This window comes from Chionomys nivalis, chromosome 7 (genome assembly GCF_950005125.1).
Source record: "Chionomys nivalis chromosome 7, mChiNiv1.1, whole genome shotgun sequence".
Classification (NCBI taxonomy): Eukaryota; Metazoa; Chordata; class Mammalia; order Rodentia; family Cricetidae; genus Chionomys; species Chionomys nivalis.
In genome coordinates this window covers 19,007,135-19,030,519 of record NC_080092.1, presented here as the reverse complement: position 1 = coordinate 19,030,519, position 23,385 = coordinate 19,007,135, and the positions used below count along the sequence as shown (strand labels likewise).

The window sequence follows — 23,385 nt, the reverse complement described above, 5'->3', positions numbered from 1 at the left end:
TAATCCTCGACTTGTCCAACCAGCCAAATTACCATTCTCAAGCCTGGTATTATATCTTGTCAATGGCAGTTTCTAGAATACTGGGGTCTCTTGCACTGAGTACAAGGCCCTGCACGTAGTAGGCCCTCAATAAACACATGAGTGAATAATGAAGGGCTGAACCATTAAACTTGATTCACATGTGCCCTGTTATGTAGACTTGGGAACTGGAATCCGTCCGTGTTCTATTTGCTGTGCTGTGTTTGGGGCTTTATGTCCCTCCCAAGAGGCTTTTCTGATCACACCGGGCAGTGCGAAGTCGAGCAGTGCTTTCGCAGGTCCTACGGGCTGTCTGGTAGAGACAGATATTTTGAGAACATCCCCCTCATGCTTTTTAAGCAGTTGTGCTAGCCACGGTAGGACCACAATTCCCCCAGCATCCTTCAGTGCTCAGTCCTTCCACGTGGGCAGGGCAGCTTGTGAGTTGAGAACCTAGTGCTCTTTTAACACTCACCTGTGACCAAGGCAGGGGTCACGCGCTTCCTGATCACACAGCGGACCGGTCCATCCCGGGTGGCACTCACACACGACGTTGTCCTTCTCCACAGAGCGACACAGGCCATGTCGACACACAGTGCAGGACTTGCAGCCGGGAGAGACCCCAAGGGACTGAGGTGGGAGGGCCTTGAAATCCTGCAGTTCGTTGTTGATGCGCACTTCGTGGATACAGCCGTGGAAGCCGCCCAGTGGCCTGTCTGCACCCTGGCGCAAGGCTGAGAGGCCCGTGGAGGTGGGAATGCCTGCGGGAAGAAAAGGGGACAGGCTGAAGACACACCCTTGGCCTCCCCCACCCCCTTAGCCTTCAAAGTGAGAACACACACAGCAAGTTTTCACAGTTAGTGCTCATAGCTCTGGGCCTCTGCTGTTCAAACTGAGCTAACAGGTCAGAGACCTGGTCTTCTCACAGGGACGAGTCCTTGCTCTAGTGTTGTTAAAACTCAACTTATCACCAGTATTTAATCTCAGAAAAAAAAAAAAGTCCCCCGGAAGTCTATGCTGTGAACTTTCAAAGGAGAAATGAGAGGGCCTATCCCCAACTGCCACACGGTCCCATTGGCTTAGCCGAGGCCATCCCTTAGGTGTGGCGTGGGTGGGGGAACACTTGGCCACCCTGCTGTCCCCACCGGGTCGAGGTGCCCCTTACTCTTGTTCTTGTCTGAAAGCCCACAGAAAAGGAGCTGCATTTCGGGAGAGAAGATGTGGGTGGGGGAGCAGCTTGCATCAGTGAAACTCAGGGGTTCAAGGTTTCCAGGCTATTATTTGCTACCCTTTGAGTCAGACTACCGGTAAAGGCCTGACTGGTTTTGGCAACGTCTGGTCTGTGTTTTCTCTCTCCTCTTACTATTGGGCCTATGGTTTAGCTACTGTGAATGCTAAATGTGCACACAGCCCCAGGTTGGATCCCCAGCACTGCATATACTGGGCATGGCAGCACATGCCTGTAATCCCAGCACTCAGTAGGTAGAGGCGGGTGTATTAGAAGTTCAAGGTTATCCTTGGTTACAGATGAAGTTTGAGGCCAGCCTGGGCTACGTGAGACCCTGTCTCAAAAATAAAATAAAATAAAATAAAATAAAGCTTTTATTCTCCCCCTTCCATGCTAATTCCTATCTAGGCCCCATGTTAGTTGGGGAAAGTGCCCAGGTTTTTTTTTTTTTTTTTAATATTTATTTATTCTGGCCGGGCGGTGGTGGCGCACGCCTTTAATCCCAGCACTTGGGAGGCAGAGGCGGGCGGATCTCTGTGAGTTTGAGATCAGCCTGGTCTACAAGAGCTAGTTCCAGGACAGGCTCCAAAGCCACAGAGAAACCCTGTCTCGAAAAACCAAAAAAAAAAAAAAAAATTTATTTATTCTGTATACAATATTCTGTCTACATGTATGCCTGCAGGCCATAAGAGGGCACCAGACCTCATTACAGATGGTTGTGAGCCACCATGTGGCTACCAGGAACCAAACCCAGGACCTTTGGAAGAGCAGGCAATGCTCCCAACCACTGAGCCATCTCCCCAGCCCTGAAAGTGCCCAGTTTTGTTGTCGTCACAGTGGAGCAGGTACAAGGGAGGGTCTTCCTTGTGGAGAATCTGTGTCCTGAGATGGGTCTGGGCCAGGAGTACTCTGTGTCCCCTGCATCTGGATGGCCTTTTCAAAGTGCAAGTACCTGGGTCCAGGTCAGCCCGTGGCAGGGGACACCCGAGTCTTAGGACTCAGCCTTGAGCAATCTGCTGCAGTGGCTGTGTGAACATATGTGTCTCTGGGTACAACCCAGGGTGTCACTCACCCTCACTAGGGTAGCATTCCACCCGTGTCCCAATCTGAACCCCTGTGCCCATTTTGATGTTAGTTTTTCATTTCTACATATAATTCTTCACGACCCACCAGCCCAGGGGCTTCATTTCTGGTCTAGGCAGCTTGTGATGGTTTGCCATTTTGGCCTTGGTACAACCTTGACCTCAGTGTGGTGCTTCTTGTCACGTCCTAGAGGTGGCAGGCCAGAGGGGTACTGTCCTGAAGTTTAAACTGTAGCAGAGCCCGGACACCCTTCCATCTCCTCCTTCCCTCCCCTTCCCTCCCCTCCCCTCCCTGCACACCTGCTATTCCCACAGAGGCCCCACCCTTTTCCCTTCGCCAGTGTCTGTTCAGAGTCGGTCCCCATGGCTGGGCTAGTGCCTGGCAACCCAGTTTTGCTATCACTTCCTCCAGAAAGTCTCCTCTGACTGACCTTGGCAGTAGGGGGCAAGAAGACATCAGGGAGAAACCTGGCATCAGCTCAGGGTGTCAGTACAGAAGCAGGAAGTTGGAAAGGTGGGAAGGGTGGGGCAAGGTGGTGACGGAGGGTGGGGGAGAGTTACCTCCAAGATAGAGGGGGCTGTTGATGCCCACTGCTGGCTGCTTCTGGAGCTTCCCCAGGCTCTTGGGGGCTCCTTTGTCTACCACCAGGTTCAAGGTCTGGTTTAGCATCACCAGCTCCACACTGTGAAACTGACCATCGTTCACCGTCTCCACACTGCACAGGAGAGAAAGGGAAGGAGTCAGAGGTGAGGAGCGTTCGCGGCCAGGCACGGGGCTGCAGTTTAGATTCGCACCGCTTGCATCCTGCTCTAGTCTCCATTCGGAAACAACTGCAAGTTGCAAAAACAAAACAAAACAACCCAGAAAAGATCTTTTTGCCCAGGCTCTTCAATCACTTGCATTTGGCCCCCACCTCCACTCTTTCTCTGAGCGACGTAAGGGTAAGAGATGCATGTTATGACCCTTGACCTCTAGATCCCTCGGGTGTGTCTCCTGAGGACCGGGCTGTTTTCTCACATCAGCACAGTGTCCTGTGTGAGCAGTTAACGTTCATGCCAACTCTTCCTATGTTCAGATGAGCAGTGCCCCAGTGACGAACCTTGTAGTGGTTTCTGCTCCCCGCACCAAGCCAGCCTAGCGGCACTGTAATAGATCCCCAGGTCCTGCTCTGGTCTTTTCACAGAGAGGACAAGCTATCCCTAGCCCATCACCTCAGGCTGGTGCTGCCTGAACACTTGATCACTGAAGATGTGGTCCCTTCAAAAGCCCCGTTTCCTCCGTCAACCTCACTGAAAGACAATATTCCAGTATGGTGTGATTTTTTTCTTTCCCTAGCATGTATGAAACAAACTCTCTCTTGGTTAAGATACTGGTAATTTGTCTTTGTTCTACCTAAATCCGTTGTGTAGCCACCAGATCAGAGCAGGCCACATCCGAGGAGAGAGGGTCTCATGTTATGCCACGCGAGTCTATCCTTGTTCCACAACTACAGACCTGAAAGCTTAGGGAAACGGAACTGTCTACTCCCCTCCCCCAGCTATTATGTGATAGAGCAGGGACTTATGATGGGCCATGTATAGTGCTAAATCATTCCCTTATATTATCTGATAATTCTGCGAAGTGGGTTCTAGATAACCCACTTTGCAAATAACGATACTGAGTCCTAGCGAGGTTAAGTGACCTGTCTGAGGTCATCCAGCTACTACATGCCAGAGATAGGGTTTATAGGCAAAACTTCTGATTCCGAAGTTCTGTTCCTTCCAGGACTCCATCCTTGGCAGGGGCTGGGAGGGAAGAGTAGGAGGTGACAGGAGTCCGGAGATGCGAAAAACAGGCTCACTGCAGAGTTGCTGGATCGGTCTCAATGGTTCACGTGTGGGTGGCAGACAGGAGATTCTTGCTCTCCTTGAAACCTTCTTGGAATTCCTACTGATTTTACAGGCAGCAGGGACAGTGTCAATGACTGTGGCATTTCATAGAGTGAGGGAAATGGTAGGCAGAGGACAGGTTGGCTGTGTGACCAGAGACACAGCCATTCTCCATCCTCTCATTGCTGCGGGATTCTCCTGTCCCCACCCCTCAATCTCCCCGCAGCTCTGAAGTGACGGGTGCACACTACTGTGTCTGGCTTCATGGGGGGTTCTAGGATCTGAACTTGGGGTCTTCACTGTTACACCGCAAACTCTTTGCCTACTGAGTTATCTCTCCAGCCCCTACTATATTTTTTTAAAGGTGTGCGGGGCAAGCAGACAAAGCTGTGCACACAGCCAGGGATGGAGGGGGCAGCACTGCCTGTGGCAGAGACAACTGCAGCCTGTCTTACCCTCAAGCTCCTACAAGCATTGTGTCCAGCCTGCTGACAGGGAGATGGGAGGTGGGGACAGGAGAATCCCCCGAAGTTCACAGATCCCCGGGCCTTGCATGCACAGCAATACACAACATGGAGGATGAAGACTGACACACGGGTTGTCCTCTGACCTCCACAGGCAGACCATGGCAGGCACTTGCCTGTTCTCACAACCACATACGCACACAGATCTTTTCAAAGTTGTAAACACTGGTCTTCCAATCAAAATATCAGCAGAGAGTGCTACTATACTGCCGCCACCACCAACAGTAATGACGACAACAATAACAATAACAAGAAGAGGGTAAAAGTCAAAACCCAGATCTCAGCCTTCTGTTTGCTCCAAGGGAAGCGGCCATGCGCACCGGCAAACCCTGGTGATCAGGATCCTGGAGAGATCATTAGGGATTCCAGGGGCGACAAGGGACCTGAAAGTCTTCTTTATTGTTCTCTGGGGTCACACAACCCCAAGTGGTAGCAGTACTGAGGTTTCTGGAGGCTGACCGGAGGGCACCTGTCTAGGGCTGCTATGGCTACAGGTATTGCCAGAGGGACCCACAGAGTTCTTGTCTATGTTTAAAGGTGTGCTTATATTTTATGTGTACATGTGAGTGCCCGAATGTGGTGTGTGTGCCACGCGCATACCCGGAGCTTTCAGAAGCCGGAAGAGGAAGCTGGATCTCCTAGAGCAGTGACCCTTTAATATGGTTTCTCATGCAATGACTCCCATACAACTATTTCATTGCTGCTTCACAACTGTCATTTTGCTACTGTTATGAATTGTAGCATAAATGTCTGATATGCAGGGTGGTCTTAGGTGACCCCTCTGAAAGGGCTGTTCGACTCCCCCACAGGGGTCGTGACCCAGAGGTTGAGAACGACTGTCCTAGAACCAGAGTTACAAGTGGTTGTGAGCTGCATGATATGGGCGCTGGGAGCTGAATCTGGGTCTTCCGCAGGAGCAGCAAATGCTTTTGACCCTCTCTTTTGCTTTTAATAGCAGCAGTGGGTGGGCTATGGGTAAGGGCAGAAGCTGAAAACCTTCATTTACCCCTAACAAGACCACAGGCAGGCACATCTTTCCTCATTCGGGAACAGGAGACTTATCGCCTAGGTGCCTCAAGTGGAAATAGTGAAGCCAGGACTTAAGTTCCTGTCTCCCCGCTATGGGACTCTAGGCCACTGTGGGGGAAAAAAAGATACTCAGGTGGTCATTTCTCCCGGATGCCAAGAGTGACCAATAGGTGGCGGCAGAGGCTTGCAGGAACAAAGGCTTGCGATTTCTTTAGGCAAGCAGCTGGGTCTATAGACCCCTCTCTAGCAACTGACTCCTGCACCCTCATACCGTGGCCTGCAGCCGCCACAGCAGGAGGGTGGATTTAATGGGAACCTGGCCTGTGTCTAGGGCCAAGCTCTTCCCATCCTGGGCTCCCTCTAAACAACCAGGCTTCCCATTCCTCAAACAGGAGTGATGCTATTCAGTGGTTCAGAATCAAATGGGACTAAGCCCCTGGCCATGAATGGGTTGGTGGTGATGCATGCACACTGTGAAGGGTGTGTGCTCTGACTGGCAAAGCTGACTCATGCATGGAGTTTTAAAGGGCAGGCCTTAAAAGACAAAAACCAAGTCATGCTCCCAAAACCTGAATATTTGGTTTCTCTTGGTAAGCTACAGCCTTTCCTCACAATAGTGCACACGGGAGTTCCAGTTAGCTGATCCTTCCCACAGGTCCCTGGCCCTGTGGGCAAGAGACTATGGCAGGTCCCCATACCGAAGGCCTGGCCTATTCTGGGGAAGGAAAGCCCTGGGTGGGCTTGCTGCATGCTTGCCCTGTGGCCTGCAGTAGAATCTTGACATGCTTCTTTACGTCCCATGACTGCTGGGGACCTGAGATGAACCAGGGATGGACAGACAGGAGGCCCTGGAATCCACCTGCTCCAGGAGCGGAAAGTCTGCAGAGGCCCTGGCAGCTCACAGTTCCTTGAGGCTTGTTCGTGGGGACCTTAGGGACAGAAATCTGTAGACTGCCAATTCCTCTGCTAGGCCAGCTTTGGTTTGGTTTCTTGGCCTTTATTCAAGGCTGACATAGCTTCCAGGTGGCAAGAAGTCACTGCAATGACTCTGAGGAGCTACTCCCTCAGCTCCTGTCAGTTCACAGAGAACCAGTCGTGAACGACAGTCTCTGCAGCATGGCATTCACAGAGGGCATCAAACGCCTCTTAGTGGTAAGTTAGGCTCCCTCTCCCCCCCGGGAGCCCTCGACTATCTTCCAAGTAGGAATAATTTACTCCTTCTTCAGAAGTGTCCCCATAGTACGCGAGGGAGCCTCCAGGGAGGCCTGTCACATTCTGCCTGTGTAGCCACTGTCTGTCAACATGTGTGCCTTCTTCTCTGTGTGAGGCATTTGATCTCACATCCCCTACATTTGGCCCTGGGAACTGATAAGTGTTTACCAAGACAGTGAGTGAAAGATAGCACCACAGGCTGGGCATTCCTATATCTAAAAAACAAAAAGCAAAAGACTCCCAAAACATGAAAAACTTGAGCACTAACAAGATGTCACAAGTGGAAAATTCCACCACATGACCTCATGTGATAGGTTGTAATCAAAACATATATTATTAAGAATACTGTATGTTCTCTGAAATTGCTCTTAGACTATGTGGATGATATGCATATAAATATACATTAACTGCCCCATAAAACACTTTTAATGTGGGATTTCAAGAGCCTGCGGCCCCTTATGATTATGAACAGAAGGGCAGTGACACTCTGTCACCAGGGTTGGCATGAGAATCCAAATCATCTGCTTGAACGCCCATCATTTGGTTCTTTCCAAGGGCATGCCATCTCCCTAGTAGGCTTGATAAATGCATACAACTCCCCGGTGGCAGCTTTAGGAGGCAGCAATGGTTTCCTGCTTGGCACAGTGTTTCCAGAGGGCTCCTCACTCTGCACAGAGCCCAGCTGCTTCCGGAGGCCTGTCTTCAGTCCACACCACGGCTCATTTGCCAAGTACTGTTTCACGCTCACCAGCGCCCTAGGAAATACCCATCAGTGCCATAGGAAGGCGGACAGGGAAGGAGAGGAAGGCCACTTCTTTCCCCTCTAAGTGACACCAAGCGCTTTCTCTCAGGCATATGGTTTGTCAGGCTGCCACTGGCCCTGTCTCCCCACTCTCTGTCTTTCCCACTTGGTCCAAGGGCACCAGTTTCAGAAACAAAGATGTTAGGAGACCCAGTATCTGCTGTGTCCTACGGTCTGAGGCTGGCCTTGTCTCTCTTCATCCACTGTGAGCCCTCTGCTCTGGCTGGTGCTCCTGCCACTGTCTCTTGTTTTCGCTGCTGTCCCAAGCCAGTCCACCTACTTGTCTTCTCTGCACATAAACGTTTCTCCCTTTACCATCCAACTTAAATGGCTCCTTCTCTAGGGACTTTTTACACATTCACCTCTGCTTCTGAAATTGCTGCATCAAGCTGGATATGGAGTGCACCTTTACTTCCAGCACTCCGAGGCAGAGGCAGGCAGGTCTCTGGGAATTTGAAGCTAGATTGGTCTCCACAGTGAGTTATAGGTCAGTTGGGGCGATATAGCAGGATCTTGTTTCAAAAAAAGATTTTTTTCTTGAGAGTCACCTGAAAGATTCCTTAAACATAGATTTTATATCCATTACTTCTAGGGTAAGGATTGAAGATGAGTATTTCTGTATTTTTAACCATGTCACTAGGTGTTGCCACCTCAGAAACCACACTCTGCTCTGAGAGTCACTGTTGCCTCTTCCATTGCTCTCTGTCTTCCATCTCTGACTCCACAGTGTGTGTGTGTGTGTGTGTGTGTGTGTGTGTGTGTGTGAGAGAGAGAGAGAGAGAGAGAGAGAGAGAGAGAGAGAGAGAGAGAGAGAGAAGACTGAACTCAGGGACTGCGTGTTCGATAACCACCCTTCTACTGAGCTATACCCTCCAACCAAAACTGTTGTTTATTTTTTTGAGGCAGGGTAGCCCTGGCTGTACTGGAACTCACTATGTAGACCAGGCTGGCCCTGAACTCAGAGATCCACACACGCTCCATGACCAGCTCACACCATGCTGGCTATAACAAGGGTTTTCAAATTGGGTGTGCTGGAGGAGAACCAGAAGCCTGTGCCTCCCAGCTCTTCAGGGTAGTTCTACCCCTGTGTATTAACAGTCTTAAGTTCAATACAAAGGTTCAGCTGAAGAAAAGATTTAGTTAACTGGAAAAGCTCTTAAGCCCCCTGGGGGGAGCGTGGCCTCCTCTGTGCACAGGCTTCCCGAGTTAGGCTCTTTCTGCTGTTGGTTTTATGAGACTCAAGGGCAACTCAGACGGGCATTGAGAGGTCTAGTGGTTATTTAAAAATTGATAACATATAACCAACTTTCAATTCTAATGAGTATTTGGTAGAGGTTTGAGTGTCCATACCCTGCAGTGATGGTGACCACAAGTAGTTCTTCAGAGTTTGGGCAGCTTAGGGACTGACTGTCCTCCATCTAAGAAGCTCACAGCTTAGGAACTGACCACTGCCCTCCATCTAAGATGCTCTAACAAGGGAAAGCTTTTGAGTATCATCAAGCTTCTAATTCTGAAGAATTATTTCAGATGAAGTTGCCCACTCTGTTCTTCACGAAAGGGCAGAAAACACAAAGGTGAATGGGCATGTCTGTGTGAGATGTCACTTAGATATGGCGCAGGGATGTGAGGAGACTGAGTGTGGGCTGAAGGTGGCACACGGGGCGACCGCTGCACAGCAGCCATGCAGAAAACAGGGGGTGCAGCCTGCAGCTAAGGTGTGTGTGTGTGTGTGTTGCAGGCTTGGTCCAGAGTCTGTGGCGCTCCTGGGAGGTGGTGGAACCTTCAAGAAGTAGGACCTATGTGGGAAGTCCTCTGCTTACTGAGGGGCACAGCCTGAAGGGAATGATGGGACTTTGGTCCCCTCTTCTCTCTGTGCATTTCAATTGCCAGGAGGTGAGCAGTTTGCTCCAATACCTGCTTCTGCCATGATGGGAGAGTCGAAGTGGTGAAGCCAAATGACCACAGACTGAAATCTCTTAAAACTGTGAGCCAAGAGAAACCTTCTCTCTTTATAAGTTGATCATCTCTGGTATTTTGTTACAGCTACAGCAAGCTGCCCAAACACAGGGTGACTGTTAAAAAGATTTCAAGTCTAGGAAACACTGTCTTTCAGAACGGTTTGAAAGTCACTTGAACACAGCCCCATTCCCCGGGTGCTCCTGAATTTCCTCTTCTTGAATTACATGCTAATCGCCCTGCTTTCTTTCTTAAACTAATAAAAGATTAGGATGACATTTTGAAAAGGGCACCTCATTAAGCAGCCTCATCTCCATTGGAGCACCTGGCTCCGTGCACAAGTAGCCAGCTGGCCATTTATCTTATGGTAATGAGGTGTCATCCTGCACACGGGCCTGCCTTCCGGTCCTGCTTCTGCCTCCAGCAGCCCGTTTCTCCCTCCCACCTGCCACTCTGAGCAGCAAGCGCATCTGTGTGGAACAGCGGCCTCAGAGTCACCCGGGGTCTACTCTGGAGGAACGCATCCTGGGGCTGGGCACGGCGTCTTTTACCTGTACACGGTGGTCGGAGGGGCGCTCGGGCTGTCATACACCAGCCTCACATGGCCCTGGTACAGCTCCAGCGCCAAGGGGTCATTGTCTCCCTTGTAAAGGAGAATGCCGTTGTCCTTGTCAGTGGCCACCTGCGGAGAGCAACCAGGGTGTGTGAGTTAGGACCTACCCCAGTTCCAGCCTCTCCTGATCAACTCCCAGCACCCTCTTCAGGTGGTTGTCTCAGAGCTGAGACCAGATTGGAATTCAGATCCATATCTCTTTCCCCATCTGGCCTGTCTATTCCAGAAGGCAAGAGGTAAGCTTATACCGCCAATGCTAGCTGAGCAAACTGCTTCAACAAATGTGCACTGAGCATGTACTATGTGCCAAGACGTCAAAGTCACTGACCGCTCAAGGATGCTCAAGCCCCTTATATAAAAGGGTGCACTGAATCCATGCACCCCTGCCACGTGATTTCCACCCTCTCTAGATGCATGACAATACCCGACCCAGGGAAAATGCTATGGTTATAGCTGCAATGCATATGTAGTGGTTACCGTCACGCTCAATCTTTTGAGATTGTGGTGTAACCCTATCATCTACAAATTCATGCCGGAGAACTGTGCAACAGATGTATATAAAAAGTTCACAAATAGCCAGGTGGTGGCGGCACACACCTTTAATCCTAGCACTCGGGAGGCAGAGGCAGGTAGAGCTCTGTGAGTTCGGGGCCAGCCGGGTCTACAGAGCAAGTTCCAGGACAGCCAGAACTCTGTTACACACAAAAAAAAAACTGTCTTGAAAAAAAAATCGCAAATAATAACATCTCATAATGTTTTAAGTTTCCAGTTTTCTCTGGCTCACATTCATAGCTGTCCTTAGCTACACATGGCCTGGAGGCTGTGGGCTGGACATACTTGGCAGGGGCTAAGTGTGTCTATACATGTTCAAGACAGTGGCAAATTTTTTAAAAAGGTTTTTGATCTGTGGCTGGTTGAGTATGCAGGGGTGGAAACTGGGCTGGCTATAATTGCACACCAGGAGGCCCCAACTCTAATCTGCCTCTCCTACTAGTGATCTACAGTGTGATCCAACAAAATACCTGCTGCCCCTTGAAGCTTGTCTCTCTGCATAGAACATCACATACTAATAGTTGTAAACAAAGGCTAAAGACCAGAGCTTAACTCAGTGTATCCCATGAAGCAGACAGCGATGTGTTCGGAGTCATCTGGGGACGTTAACAATACCACTGTCCAGGCTTCACCCCTGAGCAGGGTAGCGTGAGTCTTTGTGGGCAAACCTAAGTTTAAGAGCTCTGCACAGGTGCTGCTGAGGCACCTGGGTGAAGACAGGCACCGGGAGAAGCCGCACTGCTGGCCAGCTGGCGGCTGGCTGAGTCTCCACAGGCCTGGACGTGGAGCAGGTACATCTGATAGCTCATTTGGCTGTCTGGAGCACTGGAGGCTGTTCTGGTGGGGAGGAGTGAAGGAAGGAAGCAGGAGGGTGGGGGAAGTTTGAGCTCCCTATTTGTGTTAGCATGGACGCCAACGGTACAGTCCTGCCCACCGGACAGGCTCTGCAGGGAGAGTATCTTCTTTTGTATCCTTCAGGCCCATGGTCTGGAGCAGACACTGCTGTGTATAGGGCTGCAGAGATCAGATCGGTGTTGAGTGTCTCATGCGGAAGCTCCAAATTAAACCTTGGTGAAGGTTACAGAGCTGGTGCGTGGCAGCACCCAGCAGTGTCTGGGCTACGAATTGGCCTGCAATGTCCAGTTGCATCCCTGGGGCTAAGGTGTTGACAAAACCACTTGGTTCATTCTCTTTTCCATTCCCTGAATGTGTTCTGCTTGCCTGAGCCCTTAGGTCTTTGCAAATGCAGCTCTCTCAGCCAGCTCCTCCCCAGCCTTTGTTCTTTACTCAGTCACTCCAGTCTTTAGCCCTCTCCCTAGAATTTAGGGAAAGTGCCACATAAACTCCGGAACCACTTAGCTCTTCCTGACAGATTTCTCCTTATAGGCCAGGAGCATGTCCTCCTCTGTGCTCCCTTAGCTCCCGGCTTCTTTTTCTCAGTCATCCTGGTCCCCACTGTCCAGAACAGGATAGTTGCAGGTGGGACTTTTAATGAATGAACGAGGGGATAACAAAGAGCTGCTGCCCGCTGTGAGACTCACCAGGAGGTTTCTTATGGACTGCTGTAGGCTGGCCCAACCCCTACAAAGCCCAGCACTGTCTTTGATGTTCTGGGAGAAGAGGCAGGCTTGCTAACGGATCTAGGAAACCCCAGCTTTACTCTGAGGGGTGCCACACTGGAGTCCTTCCAAGGATGGTAGATGGGAGGGGAATAAGAACATACCTGCAGGGAGATGTTGGCCTGGGGCCGGACCTTGGCAGAGGCCAGTTCCACGTAGGAGTCCTTGCCTACGAAGTTCACAGTGATGAGCTTCTCACATCTGGGCCCAGCGAAGCCTGGGGGACAGCGGCAAGTGGGCTCCTGCTGCACCACGATGCACTGCGCCCCATTCTGACACTCATACTGGTCACAGGGACTGGTCTGGAGCAGAACCATGGGTGGGGGATGCTCACAGAAGAGCCCACTGGAGAGGGGACAGGAGAGAGAGGAGACAGCTGTAGTTAAGGGGAGAGCTGAAGTGGGAAGTTCCATTCTTGCTTCTAACTGGAGCGGGTCCTCTACGGTTCAGTTTCTCTCTTTTTTCAGAAGCTGAGTCAGTGCAGACAAAATAGCCCAGCCCAGTGGGTAAAGGTGCTTGCTGCCAAGCCTGATGACGTGGGTTCAATTCCTGGGACCCACAGTAGAAGACAGAACTGACTGACTTTCACAGATTGTCCTTTGAGAGCTATAAGCATATGTGTGTTGCGTGTGTGGTGAGTGCTTGCGTGCACACACACACACAATAAATAAATATAAAACTTTAAAAAAATAACTGAATCAGATTAGGATGAAGATTTCGGAATCATCAGAACGGACTGGGGTGAGTGTGTAGAGGGCACAGACTGTGAATTAACCGAGTATGGCACAGCCAGCCAGCAGGGAAATTCTGCCTCACAGAAGAAGGCGGTCTGACACTGTGACAACAAAGATGGGCCTTGAGAGCGCCACGCTAAGTGAAAGGAGCCAGCCATAAAGGCCAGCACCACCTGACCAAGCAGTCGGGCTCATTAGCAACAGAACTTGGAGTGAGGTTTGTTAGTGTTACAGGGGGAGAATGGGGAGTTGTTGATGGGGCCGGGGTGGAGAGCTTTGGAGATGGAGATCAACACCGCAGCTGAGCTAGGGTGAATATTCTATTAAAATGATTTATTTAAACAAATTAATTTGAATCATGTGTGCGTGTCTGTGTGTGTCTATGTGCATGTGAGTGTCTGTGCCCACAGAGGTCAGAGGGGCTGGATCCTTCCAGAACTGGAGATATAGGTGGTTGTGAACTCTCTGACGTGGGTGCTAGGAACCGAACTTGGGTCCTCTGTAAGAGCAGTGAGCACTGTTACCTGTCAACTGTGACTATTCTTAACACCATTGGACTGTCTCCCGAGGTTTAGATGAGGGCTGGGGAGAACACACAGATCCTTCTTGGCTCACTGTCTATGTCAAAGTTCATCTGCATGTTTTGTATTCATGCTATCCAGTCTGATTTCAGTCTCTGTTATGATCTGCTGGCCTGTCACCTGGGTACCCTGTCCCTTTAAGAGACAAGCCCCACCCACTCCCAACACCCTTCCCCTTCCACTGAGGCAAGTGGATCTCCTGCCTCCTCCCTCCCTATCCTCCTCTCTTCTCATTCCTCCCTCTCTCTCTCTCCCATCCTCCTCCCTTCTCCCCCTTTCCTTCCATAACCCACTAAATAAATTCTATACCCAAACTCTCTGAATAGCATATCTGTCTGTCTCTCACCCGCTGTGGTCTCCCACCTGCTGACCCACCAGGCCTCTGGGGACCCACAAAGGCCTTGAGGCTTTGGGTGACCCACCACTACCCTGCTAAGACCTTGGGTGACCCACTGTGGTCCCTCGTGGAACTGGTTGCCCCTCGTGGGACCAACCTTCCCCCTCTACTATCTTTAAAAGAATAACGGTCTCTGCTCCCTAGTTTCCTGCAACCCTACGATTAACCCTTCCGGTCCAGGTTGATGGGGGGACCTGGAGCCCAGGCTGCTTTTTCTACATACTCCATAGACATCTAACTGCCTGACCAATGCCTCTTATTTGACATTTCTTCTAGCACCAATTCCAGAGATGGACCCCAAACACTCTACTGAATTACCACATTTTTTTCATTCTCTTTTATCATTTGGTGCTAGGGACTGGATCTGGCCTCACATGAACATTGAGCTACACCCTCAGCCCTCACATCTTTTAAGATGCTACAAATGATTTTGGTTTCCAGCCACCCCACAAGCTGGGCTCCAAGAATGGTGGCATCTTCGGTTAGGTAGCATCATGCACGTGTGACAATATGGGCGTGGACTCAAGTCTTCTACATGGAGTTGCCCTGGTTCGCTGCAGGGAGCCCTGAATCCCTGCCACCTTCTGCCAGGCTACCTTCCTTCTGAGGTGCTCCTCTGTCATACCTGAAGCCTTGGGGGCAGATGCATGAGTAGCCATTGACCGCGTCCACACACTGGGCTCCGTGGCGGCACTTGTGAGCTGTGCAGTCGTCATTGTCTGTCTCGCACAGCTTCCCACTGTAACCAGGGACACATTCACACCTGGAACACAGGCAGAGAGACGCTTGCTGAGGGTCTGCCAACTTGCCGGCAGGTGCTCTGGTGCCTCCCCTTGCCAAACCTCTCTCTCTATGCTCAATTCCTGAAGGGTTCACCAGGCACCTCTGCTACTGGGTTCTACTCATGGTGCACGGCCTTTGCTCTTAGAGTGAAGGTCTATCTGTTGTGTGGAGGGACACATTTTGTTTTCAGAACTGGGCTGGGAACATGGGAGGCATCACAACAGATCTGGGTCATATCTGGTTCCTCCTCCCTTCCCGTCTGACACCTGGCTGAGCACCTTCAAGGGGCATCTCATCAGATCTCCAGGGGCCTGCAGGGGAGGCTCTATCCAAAGCAGCCTTCAGAAAACACTCAAACCACCTCCCCAAAGCCACATCGAGTGACAGCTACATTTACTGTGACAGACGCTATCTAGGTGTCCTGGCCACTCATGGTGGCATCTCTATCTTACACGTTCTCTCAAAGCCACTGCTCCTTGATAAGTTCTACTACTCTGGAGAGCAGTGAACACTGATTGTCACAGTGTTGTGATGGTGCAGTACAGAGATGATGACCAAAGATGAAGGCTATGATGGCAACTATACTACCCTTGTCTTTGTCTCACGGCTTGTTCAGACAGGCAAACTAAGGAAGGATTCAAAGCTCTTATTTCCCAGAGGACAGGATGGAAGCAGCTGCCCTTGAGCAGGCCCCAGTTCAACTGGTCCAGCCTTCCCCAGAGAGCAGTGGGTCCACAGCCCAACCATAATTCTCTAGCACCCAAACTAAGCCTGTATGTGGCCAGACCATGAGTCTGTGGCTCATTTGTTTGAGGTCACACAAAACCGAAATCCCTGCCTAGAAACAGACCTGAGAGTACCTAGGCCTGAGGCAGCCCTACAAACACACATCAACACAGTGTCCTCTTGTCTCTCTCCCTCCTGAAAGGCCTGTGTATCAGCTCAATTCTTCTGGGCAGAGTAAAAAATCAAAATGCCATCTCTCCAAGGCAAAGGGAGAGGCGGCATAGGCAGGGAGTGCAGGGCAAGCAAGAGCTCTGAATTCTTAGCTTGGACCCTCAGGACCAGACTCTGACTCGGGGCAGAGGGGGTGGGGAGAGAGAGACTGAGACTGGCTTTTTCTCCTCCCTGCCTCTTTGTACTCCTTCCCTTTAGGAACAGACAGAGTGGAGTAGAGTCCCAGCATCACACCAGAGCTAGGTAAGTGGATGACTAGGAAAGATTCTGAAGGGCCATGGTGGCCCTGTAGAAACGGTTCCAGAATCTGAAGACTGCTGGGTGGACCTGTGTGTGTTCAGATCTGGTGAATTTTACTAGTATCCGATCAGTTTACCTTTAATGGACTTGGCTGGCAAATCCAAGATGTGCAACCTAGTGCTGCCGAAGTGTTTGTTCTCTCTCTCTCTCTCTCTCTCTCTTTTTCTTTTTTTTGGTGACCCACCGCTACCCTGCTGAGACCTTGGGTGACCCACTGCGGTCCCTCGTGGAACTAACTAACTAACTTTCTTTCTTTTCTTTTCTTTTCTTTTTTCTTTTTGGTTTTTCGAGACAGGGTTTCTCTGTGGTTTTGGAGCCTGTCCTGGAACTAGCTCTTGTAGACCAGGCTGGTCTCGAACTCACAGAGATCCGCCTGCCTCTGCCTCCCAAGTGCTGGGATTAAAGGCGTGCGCCACCACCGCCCGGCTCTTTCTTTTCTTTCTCTTTCCTTCCTTATCTTTCTTCTTCCTTTCTTTCTTCGTCTTTTCTTCTCCTCTCTCTCTCTCTCTCTCTCTCTCTCTCTCTCTCTCTCTCTCTCCTTTTTCCTTTTCCTTCTTCCCTCCCTCCCTCAGGCTTTTTTTTTTTTTAATTTCTTAAACATTTTTTTAAAAGATAAGATCTTGTGACAAAGCCAGGTTGGCCTCAAACTCCCTCGGCTGACCTCAAACTCTTGACACTTCTATATGGGTCTCTAAGTCCTAGTGTTTAAAGTATCTGCCATCAGGGCTAGAGAGATGGTTCACCAGTTAAGAACACTTGCTGCTCTTACAGAGGTCCCAAGTTCAGTTCCCAGAACCCACATCAGGCAGCTCACAAACACCTGTAACTATAGTTCCAGTAGGGTTCGATACCCTCTTCTGGCCTCTGCAGGAATTTGTACACACATGTATACACACACACACACACACACACACAAAAGCCACGGGGCGGGGAAGACTTAGAGGGATGGTTCATTGGTTAAGAGCACTTGCTGCTTTTGCAGAGCATCCAGGTTTGGTTCTCAACAGTCTACACCTCTGGTCTCAGGGTATCTGATGCTTCCTTCTGGCCTTCTTAGGCCCCAGGCACTGATTGCTATCTTATCCTGTACACATGAAATAAAAATAAATCTTTAAAAAATGTCTGCCACCAAAACTGGCTCAGCCAGTTTTCTAAAGAAACAAACTAGAAGTCTGATGCATTGAGATTTTGCTTCAGTGCTTTAGCTGCTGGTAAATCTGGGCCTGGAGGAGGACTGGAAGAGGGTGGGGAGGACAAGATGATCAAGGCACAAGGATGTACGTGTGCATGAGGATGTCAAAATGAAGCCCATTATTTTGTAAACTAGCTAAAAAAGAGTAAAACCAAAACCAAGCCCCAGCCTTGGCAGGCATCTGAGTTTCATTACTTGGATCCAAAAGAGCCCCTGAGAGCAGCTGAAACGAACAGGCCCTCTCCAAGGCTCAAAAAAAAACAGCTCCTCAACATTTAACAGGATAAAAATCAACCTTTAAAACATGAAGTTCAAGGCAACCGATGAGTAGGGAAGCTACTTGCACTTCTAAAGTCAGTGGTGGAGGCCTGGAGGCGAGAGTATCTACTACGGACTTCTGTTGGCATGGCCTTCTTAGACGCTAATGAGCAAAGAAAAGGATTTTGCCATTAAAAAAAAAAAAAAAAAAAAAGCACTGGGCGGTGGTGCCCAGCACTTGGGAGGCAGAGACGAGAGGATCTGTGAGTTTGAGGCCAGCTGGTCTACTGAGTTCTACTTCAAACACACACACACACACACACACACACACACACACACACACACACACACACACACACACAGTGAAGCTACAGGGAGCGTGCGTGGGCACTACATTCCAAACACATCCACGAGGTACGGGTTTGGGCATCTCGCTCCGCTTGCTCGTCACAACAGGGACTACATAATAAATACTTCTCAGATTGCAGAAGCAGCAGGTGGTGCCACTTCAACTCCTTTTGTTTTCAAACATTTTGCTGTGTCTTCCATGTTGATAATGCAGTCTAGTGACCGTGGGACCAAGGACACTTGGTGCACCTGGGTCTAGCTGAGAAGTCAGACGGACCTGGGTTGACGTGCAGCCCCTCTTCTCTCTTAGCTCCTAGGCAGCTGGGTCTGTGTCACTGGGTTTGGGCTGTGGGGGCCCCAGTTTTTCACTACTGAAAGCACGAGGGCTTCATGAGACCAGGTACAGCATGGAGTTTTCAGTGCACATGAGTCAATGGGATCTTTGCTATTTTCAGGGTCTTTGGGCAGATCTGCCTGACACTGAGATCTCATGAAAGTGTCTCTAAAGATAAGCGAAGGCTGTCCCAAGCACGTCACCCTCTCTCAGTGATGTCCTGCTAGGCTGCTGTGGGATATCAAATGTTTGATGATGGGAGGGGAGGGGACACAATAATAAAATGCCTCATTGGGAGAATGGATTATTGTTTAAGTGCATTTAAATATAAAAACTACCGTTACCGTGTTGGTTTATATAGACTTTCTGAGACACTGTCTCCTAGGAGACATGACATATAAATAAGAAGACTCAAGGAAAGCTCGGCTAGTGTCTCTTTTCCTATATTGTCCCAGACTCAAGGGCCCTTTGTTATAGCAGAGGGTGAGGTTTTCAGAACAAACATCAGAGGCTCATGAAAATTCTATGGCAGCTCTAATTGTTGGTGTCCACACCCACCCCTGACCAGTTTCCATGGCCTGGTATGTTCTTTCAAAGTCCATGCCCTCTAAGTCTGCTGTCTGTCCACTAGACCTTGGATGATACTCTTCTCCTCATTCAGTGTGACTGAGGGCTAGTCACTACTCCTTCCCCTCCCTGGCACCCCCACAGCCCCACAGTCCTTTGTCTGACAGTCTGGGCATCTCTGCTTTGGGCCCACACGTGGATTTGGCATGTTTCCTATCTCCAGGTTGCACTTCACAGAGTTCTGTCCACTTGCAGAACACAGCCTGGTATTTAGGAAACAGAGGCTCTCAGTTGATGTTGGCTCCTGGGGTTGGGAGGAGTCTGGGGGTTGCCCTCAGGTGACCCGCTGCTCCTGAAACTCCTTCCTAGCTTCTGTCAGAGGGGAATGAGCAGCTGGGTGGACTAGCTCAGGGTGGCATACAGAGCAGCCGTGCCTTCCTTTATTTTGGCAAAGCCAGAGCCCTCACACCTCTTCCAATTGCCCTGGAGATGAACAACAGGCCCAGGGTTTTGCAACAGAAAAGGATAATAGAGATCTGGGGAGGTGGCTCAGGGGGTAAAAGGCTTGCTGTGCAAGCCTGAGAACCCAGGTTCAGAACCCCCAGATCCCCCACTAAAGCCAGTCACGTCACTGCAAATTTCAGGCTTAGAAAGTGATCCTCCTTTAATATTCCACAGCAACTTGTGGCGTTGACACATGCCACGGTGGTGAGAGCACCCACTCACATGCACACGCACACTGCACATGTGCGTGTGTACACACACACACACACAGAGAGAGAGAGAGAGAGAGAGAGAGAGAGAGAGAGAGAGAGAGAGACAAGAAAACAAGACACCATATGGGAATGGAAGATACACTCAGGTTCAAGCACTGGGTGGGCTTCTCTGTCTGTCTCTTCCTAACTCTACAAATTCTTCATGGGGACCCCTAGTTGGCTCTGCCACTGGAGATGGAGAATATTCCGCCAACGGCAGTAACTGTTGAACCTAGTCAGAACTCCTGGTTCCACCACCTCCCTCCCACAGGTGCAGTCTAGCAAACTTTCCGTGGCCATGGGGAAGCAGGATCATGAAGGTGGCCCGCCACAAGGGCTACACATTGGGTAGGCTAAGCAGACACCTTTCAGATCGTGCATCAACCTTTAATGGTTCCTTCTGTGAATGGTCCCTCCTGTTCAAAAGTATAAAAGATAAAGGCAACCTGTGAAAATATGACCAGGCCTGGGTCAGACAGATGCATATGAATACAGTGGGGAGGAAGATGGGGTGACAGGCTGTGCAGGGGGAGGCAGACACTACCTGACTCAGAACCTCAAACCTAGGCTGTTGGAGCCAGACTCCTCAGGGCTCTGTGCCAGGACATGAGGCTGGCCTTACCTGAATCCTTTGTCCAGGGAGATGCACTTGGCCTCGTGTTGACAGAGGTTCAGCTCAGGCACACAGTAGTCAATCACCTCATCACACAGCTCCCCTGGAGATTATGGGGAAGAGAAATTAGGCATCTGGGAGGATAATGGGAGTCACCAAGGCCACAAAGTCCCACTTGTCACAGTCGAGACCATAGGTCACAAATACCAGGAGCCCTACATTCTTCTCTTGGTAATATCATCTCTACTGGACTCCTGATTCAGTTTCCCTGACTCAGAAACAAAGAAAAAGGAAAAGAAAAACGACACCATATGGGAAGACACACTCAGGTACCTGAGTGACAGTGAGGAGGTCCCTGGGGTCTCTCCTGGATACTCAGCACCGTCTGGCTGATTTTCTTGACATTTCTGGAGCCATTGTAGCTGAAGCCACAGGTCAGACCCTGACCTAGGCCTATGCTTATGCATATTGATATTTTTCCTATTTGCCATCTATTTATTGGGTATCTTCTACATGCAAGGCATGGTACCAGGTGCTGGGAACACGACACTGACTAGTTTTATCCTCTACGACTGTTTAGTGAGAATACTCTGCAAACAGGCAGGCAGTTACCACCCACAGGTGTGAACGCCACCATGACAGTGAACTGTGGACACAAAGACGGGGACCCACAGCCTTGCTCAGGGGGCCAGGGGAAGCTTCCTGGAAAAAATGGACCAGGCATGTGATAGCTGCCACAGTTGAATGTTTCAGAGAAGGAAATGAAGGAGATTGTAGTTCTGATCTCTGGATATACTACCTTTGAAGTTCACAGCGCTGCAAAATGCCAAATGTGTCCTAAGTACCCAGGGATGGTGAGCGTGGATAAATATGATAAGCCCGCATCACCTGAAAAATCTGTGTTAAGAATGTAGTTATAGGGAGAGGAGGAAGGACTGTATCACAGAGCAGTGCATGAGTTTAAAGCCAGGATTTTTGTTTTTTATTAAGATTTTTATTTGTTTTTATTTTTATTCATTTTTATTTTATTTGCCTGAATGTATGTCTGTGACATACAATGTGTACCTGTGGAGGCCAGTAGAGGGCATCAGATCCCACAGGACTGGCATTAGAGACAGTTGTGAGCCCCCATGTGGGTGCTGGGATTTAAACCCAAGTCCTCTGAAAGATCAGCTAAAAGCCTAGGAGAAGGTGATCTAAGACAGAAACATTTCTAACCTTGAAAGCTCTTTTCAGAAGGCCAGGGGGTTGGGGTCAGGAGCAAATAGGAGGCTAACAGGGACAGGAAGTGTGAAGGTGGTTGGTCAGTGATGGCATGAGATACCACCTCAGAGACTAGCGCCATGCTGCGGTGGGACAGGCTGAGCCCCACCCTGCCCCGAGTTAGACCTGAACTGTACCACTCATATCTGCCCAGGAAGAGGCCCTGTGTTCTCGGGAGGCCGCCTCCTCGTCCTAGTGCCTGGCAGAGACACATGTCTGGGTAGGGTGTGGACGCTTCTTACGACAGAGAAGCCACATTGCTCCTGTGGTGATCTGAAAGAAAATAGCTCCCAAAGGGAGTGGCGCTATTCGGAGGTGTGGCCTTGTTGGAAGAAGTGTTACTGTGAAGGTGGGCTTTGAGGTCTCTTTTCTTCAAACTCCCCTCAGCGTGACAGTCAGTTCACTTTCTGTTGCCTTCTGACCAAGATGTGGCCAGTACCATGTCTGTCGACACTCCAGCAAGCTAACAGCCATGAGGGTAATTGACTGGACCTCTGAACTGTAAGGCCCCACCTCAGTTAAATGTTTCCTTTATTATAATGTCTCTTCACAGCAGTAGCAAACCCTAAGACAGCTCCCCCTCAGGTGTAAGCTGCAACACACCTGCAGTAGCCTGGTCACTTGCAGATCGGGCAGGGCTGCCCTAGGCAGAGGGCTCACCTCAGCTCCCTGCCTCCATGCCCATCTGCTTGCTGGAATTTTTTTTCCCCCGAGACAGGGTTTCTCTGTGTAGCTTTGGAGCCTGTTGCGGAACTTGTTCTGTAGATCAGGCTGGCCTCGAACTCAGAGATCTGCCTGCCTCAGCCTCCCAAATGCTGGGATTAAAGGTGTGTGCCTGGCATGTTGGGATTTTTTTAAAAGTCCATCTCTGCTACAGAGCCAATTTGAGCCTCTCTACTTACCCCTTAGCTGCTGGCATCATGATTCCATTTTGGCACTGAGCATAGCAAAGATTTGATGTTGCACAGGGCTCTCTCTTAGGTAGGCAGAAGCCCTGAGCCATGCCATAGACTTAATGTCAGCGTTCTGCATATAGTGCCCCCAGTAATGGTTGCCTGTTGCCAATACTAATTCTTGGTTATTACCACGCTCTCAGCAGAGGGTGAGAGGAAGGGCATGTGGGCATTCCCCTGCACATGCTCCCCGTACAAGGCCTTGTCTGCATCAGGAAGCTTGGAGCGAGTAGAGTAGATGGTCTTTCCCAATGGCCTTGGCACAGGTTCAAAGTTATTCTTGGGAATCCCTGGCTCTTGAGCTGAGGGCTTGACAGTTAAGTCTCAGGAGGGGCAAAGGGAGTTTCTGTGCTCCTACCTCTGCAGGCATGACAACCTGGACACCCCCTCCCCCCTGCTCTGCTTCACAGAACAGCTGGGCTCCATGGACGGGTACAAGGGAGCCCCCAATAGTACCATCACATTTTCCCTTTGTCTTAGGTTTGCATTTCCAAATGACATTACTTAGAGCACAATATGTCTAGGTCTGTAATGGTGCTGCAGGTGGCGTAAGAAGTCTTGGAGATCAGATACACTGGGAAGAGACACACACAGCACCCCTTAAAGCAGGAATGTTCACAACGCCACCGCGTCTCTTAAGAGTCACAGCTCCAAGGAGACGGCTATTCTTACATGTAGTGTTTTTCAGATTTTATAATTATTACTGTTTTCTAAAACCATGGAGTTAAATTCTATGGGTTCATTTTTCAAAGAATTCATGGACGCGTAGTCTGGGATATGTCGCTTCAGCTTGACTTCAGCACAAAGAAATCTGCTTGCATCAGTTGGTGACATTTTGGTTCCCAA

The 23,385-nt window shown here is 50.0% G+C and overlaps 1 protein-coding gene across 1 annotated transcript in view; it reads right to left on the bottom strand.

Annotated features, from left to right (window-relative positions):
- Positions 1 to 23,385, bottom strand: part of Slit3 (slit guidance ligand 3) — a 593,945-nt gene that overhangs the window by 8,264 nt on the left and 562,296 nt on the right. Inside the window, exons 29-34 of the mRNA XM_057774230.1 lie at positions 20,333 to 20,426; positions 14,842 to 14,979; positions 12,609 to 12,849; positions 10,272 to 10,402; positions 2,890 to 3,044; positions 494 to 779 (exon numbers count right to left, since the gene is read on the bottom strand). Of these exons, the coding sequence (XP_057630213.1) occupies positions 494 to 779; positions 2,890 to 3,044; positions 10,272 to 10,402; positions 12,609 to 12,849; positions 14,842 to 14,979; positions 20,333 to 20,426 (1,045 nt within the window). The remainder of the gene's footprint in view (positions 1 to 493; positions 780 to 2,889; positions 3,045 to 10,271; positions 10,403 to 12,608; positions 12,850 to 14,841; positions 14,980 to 20,332; positions 20,427 to 23,385) is intronic.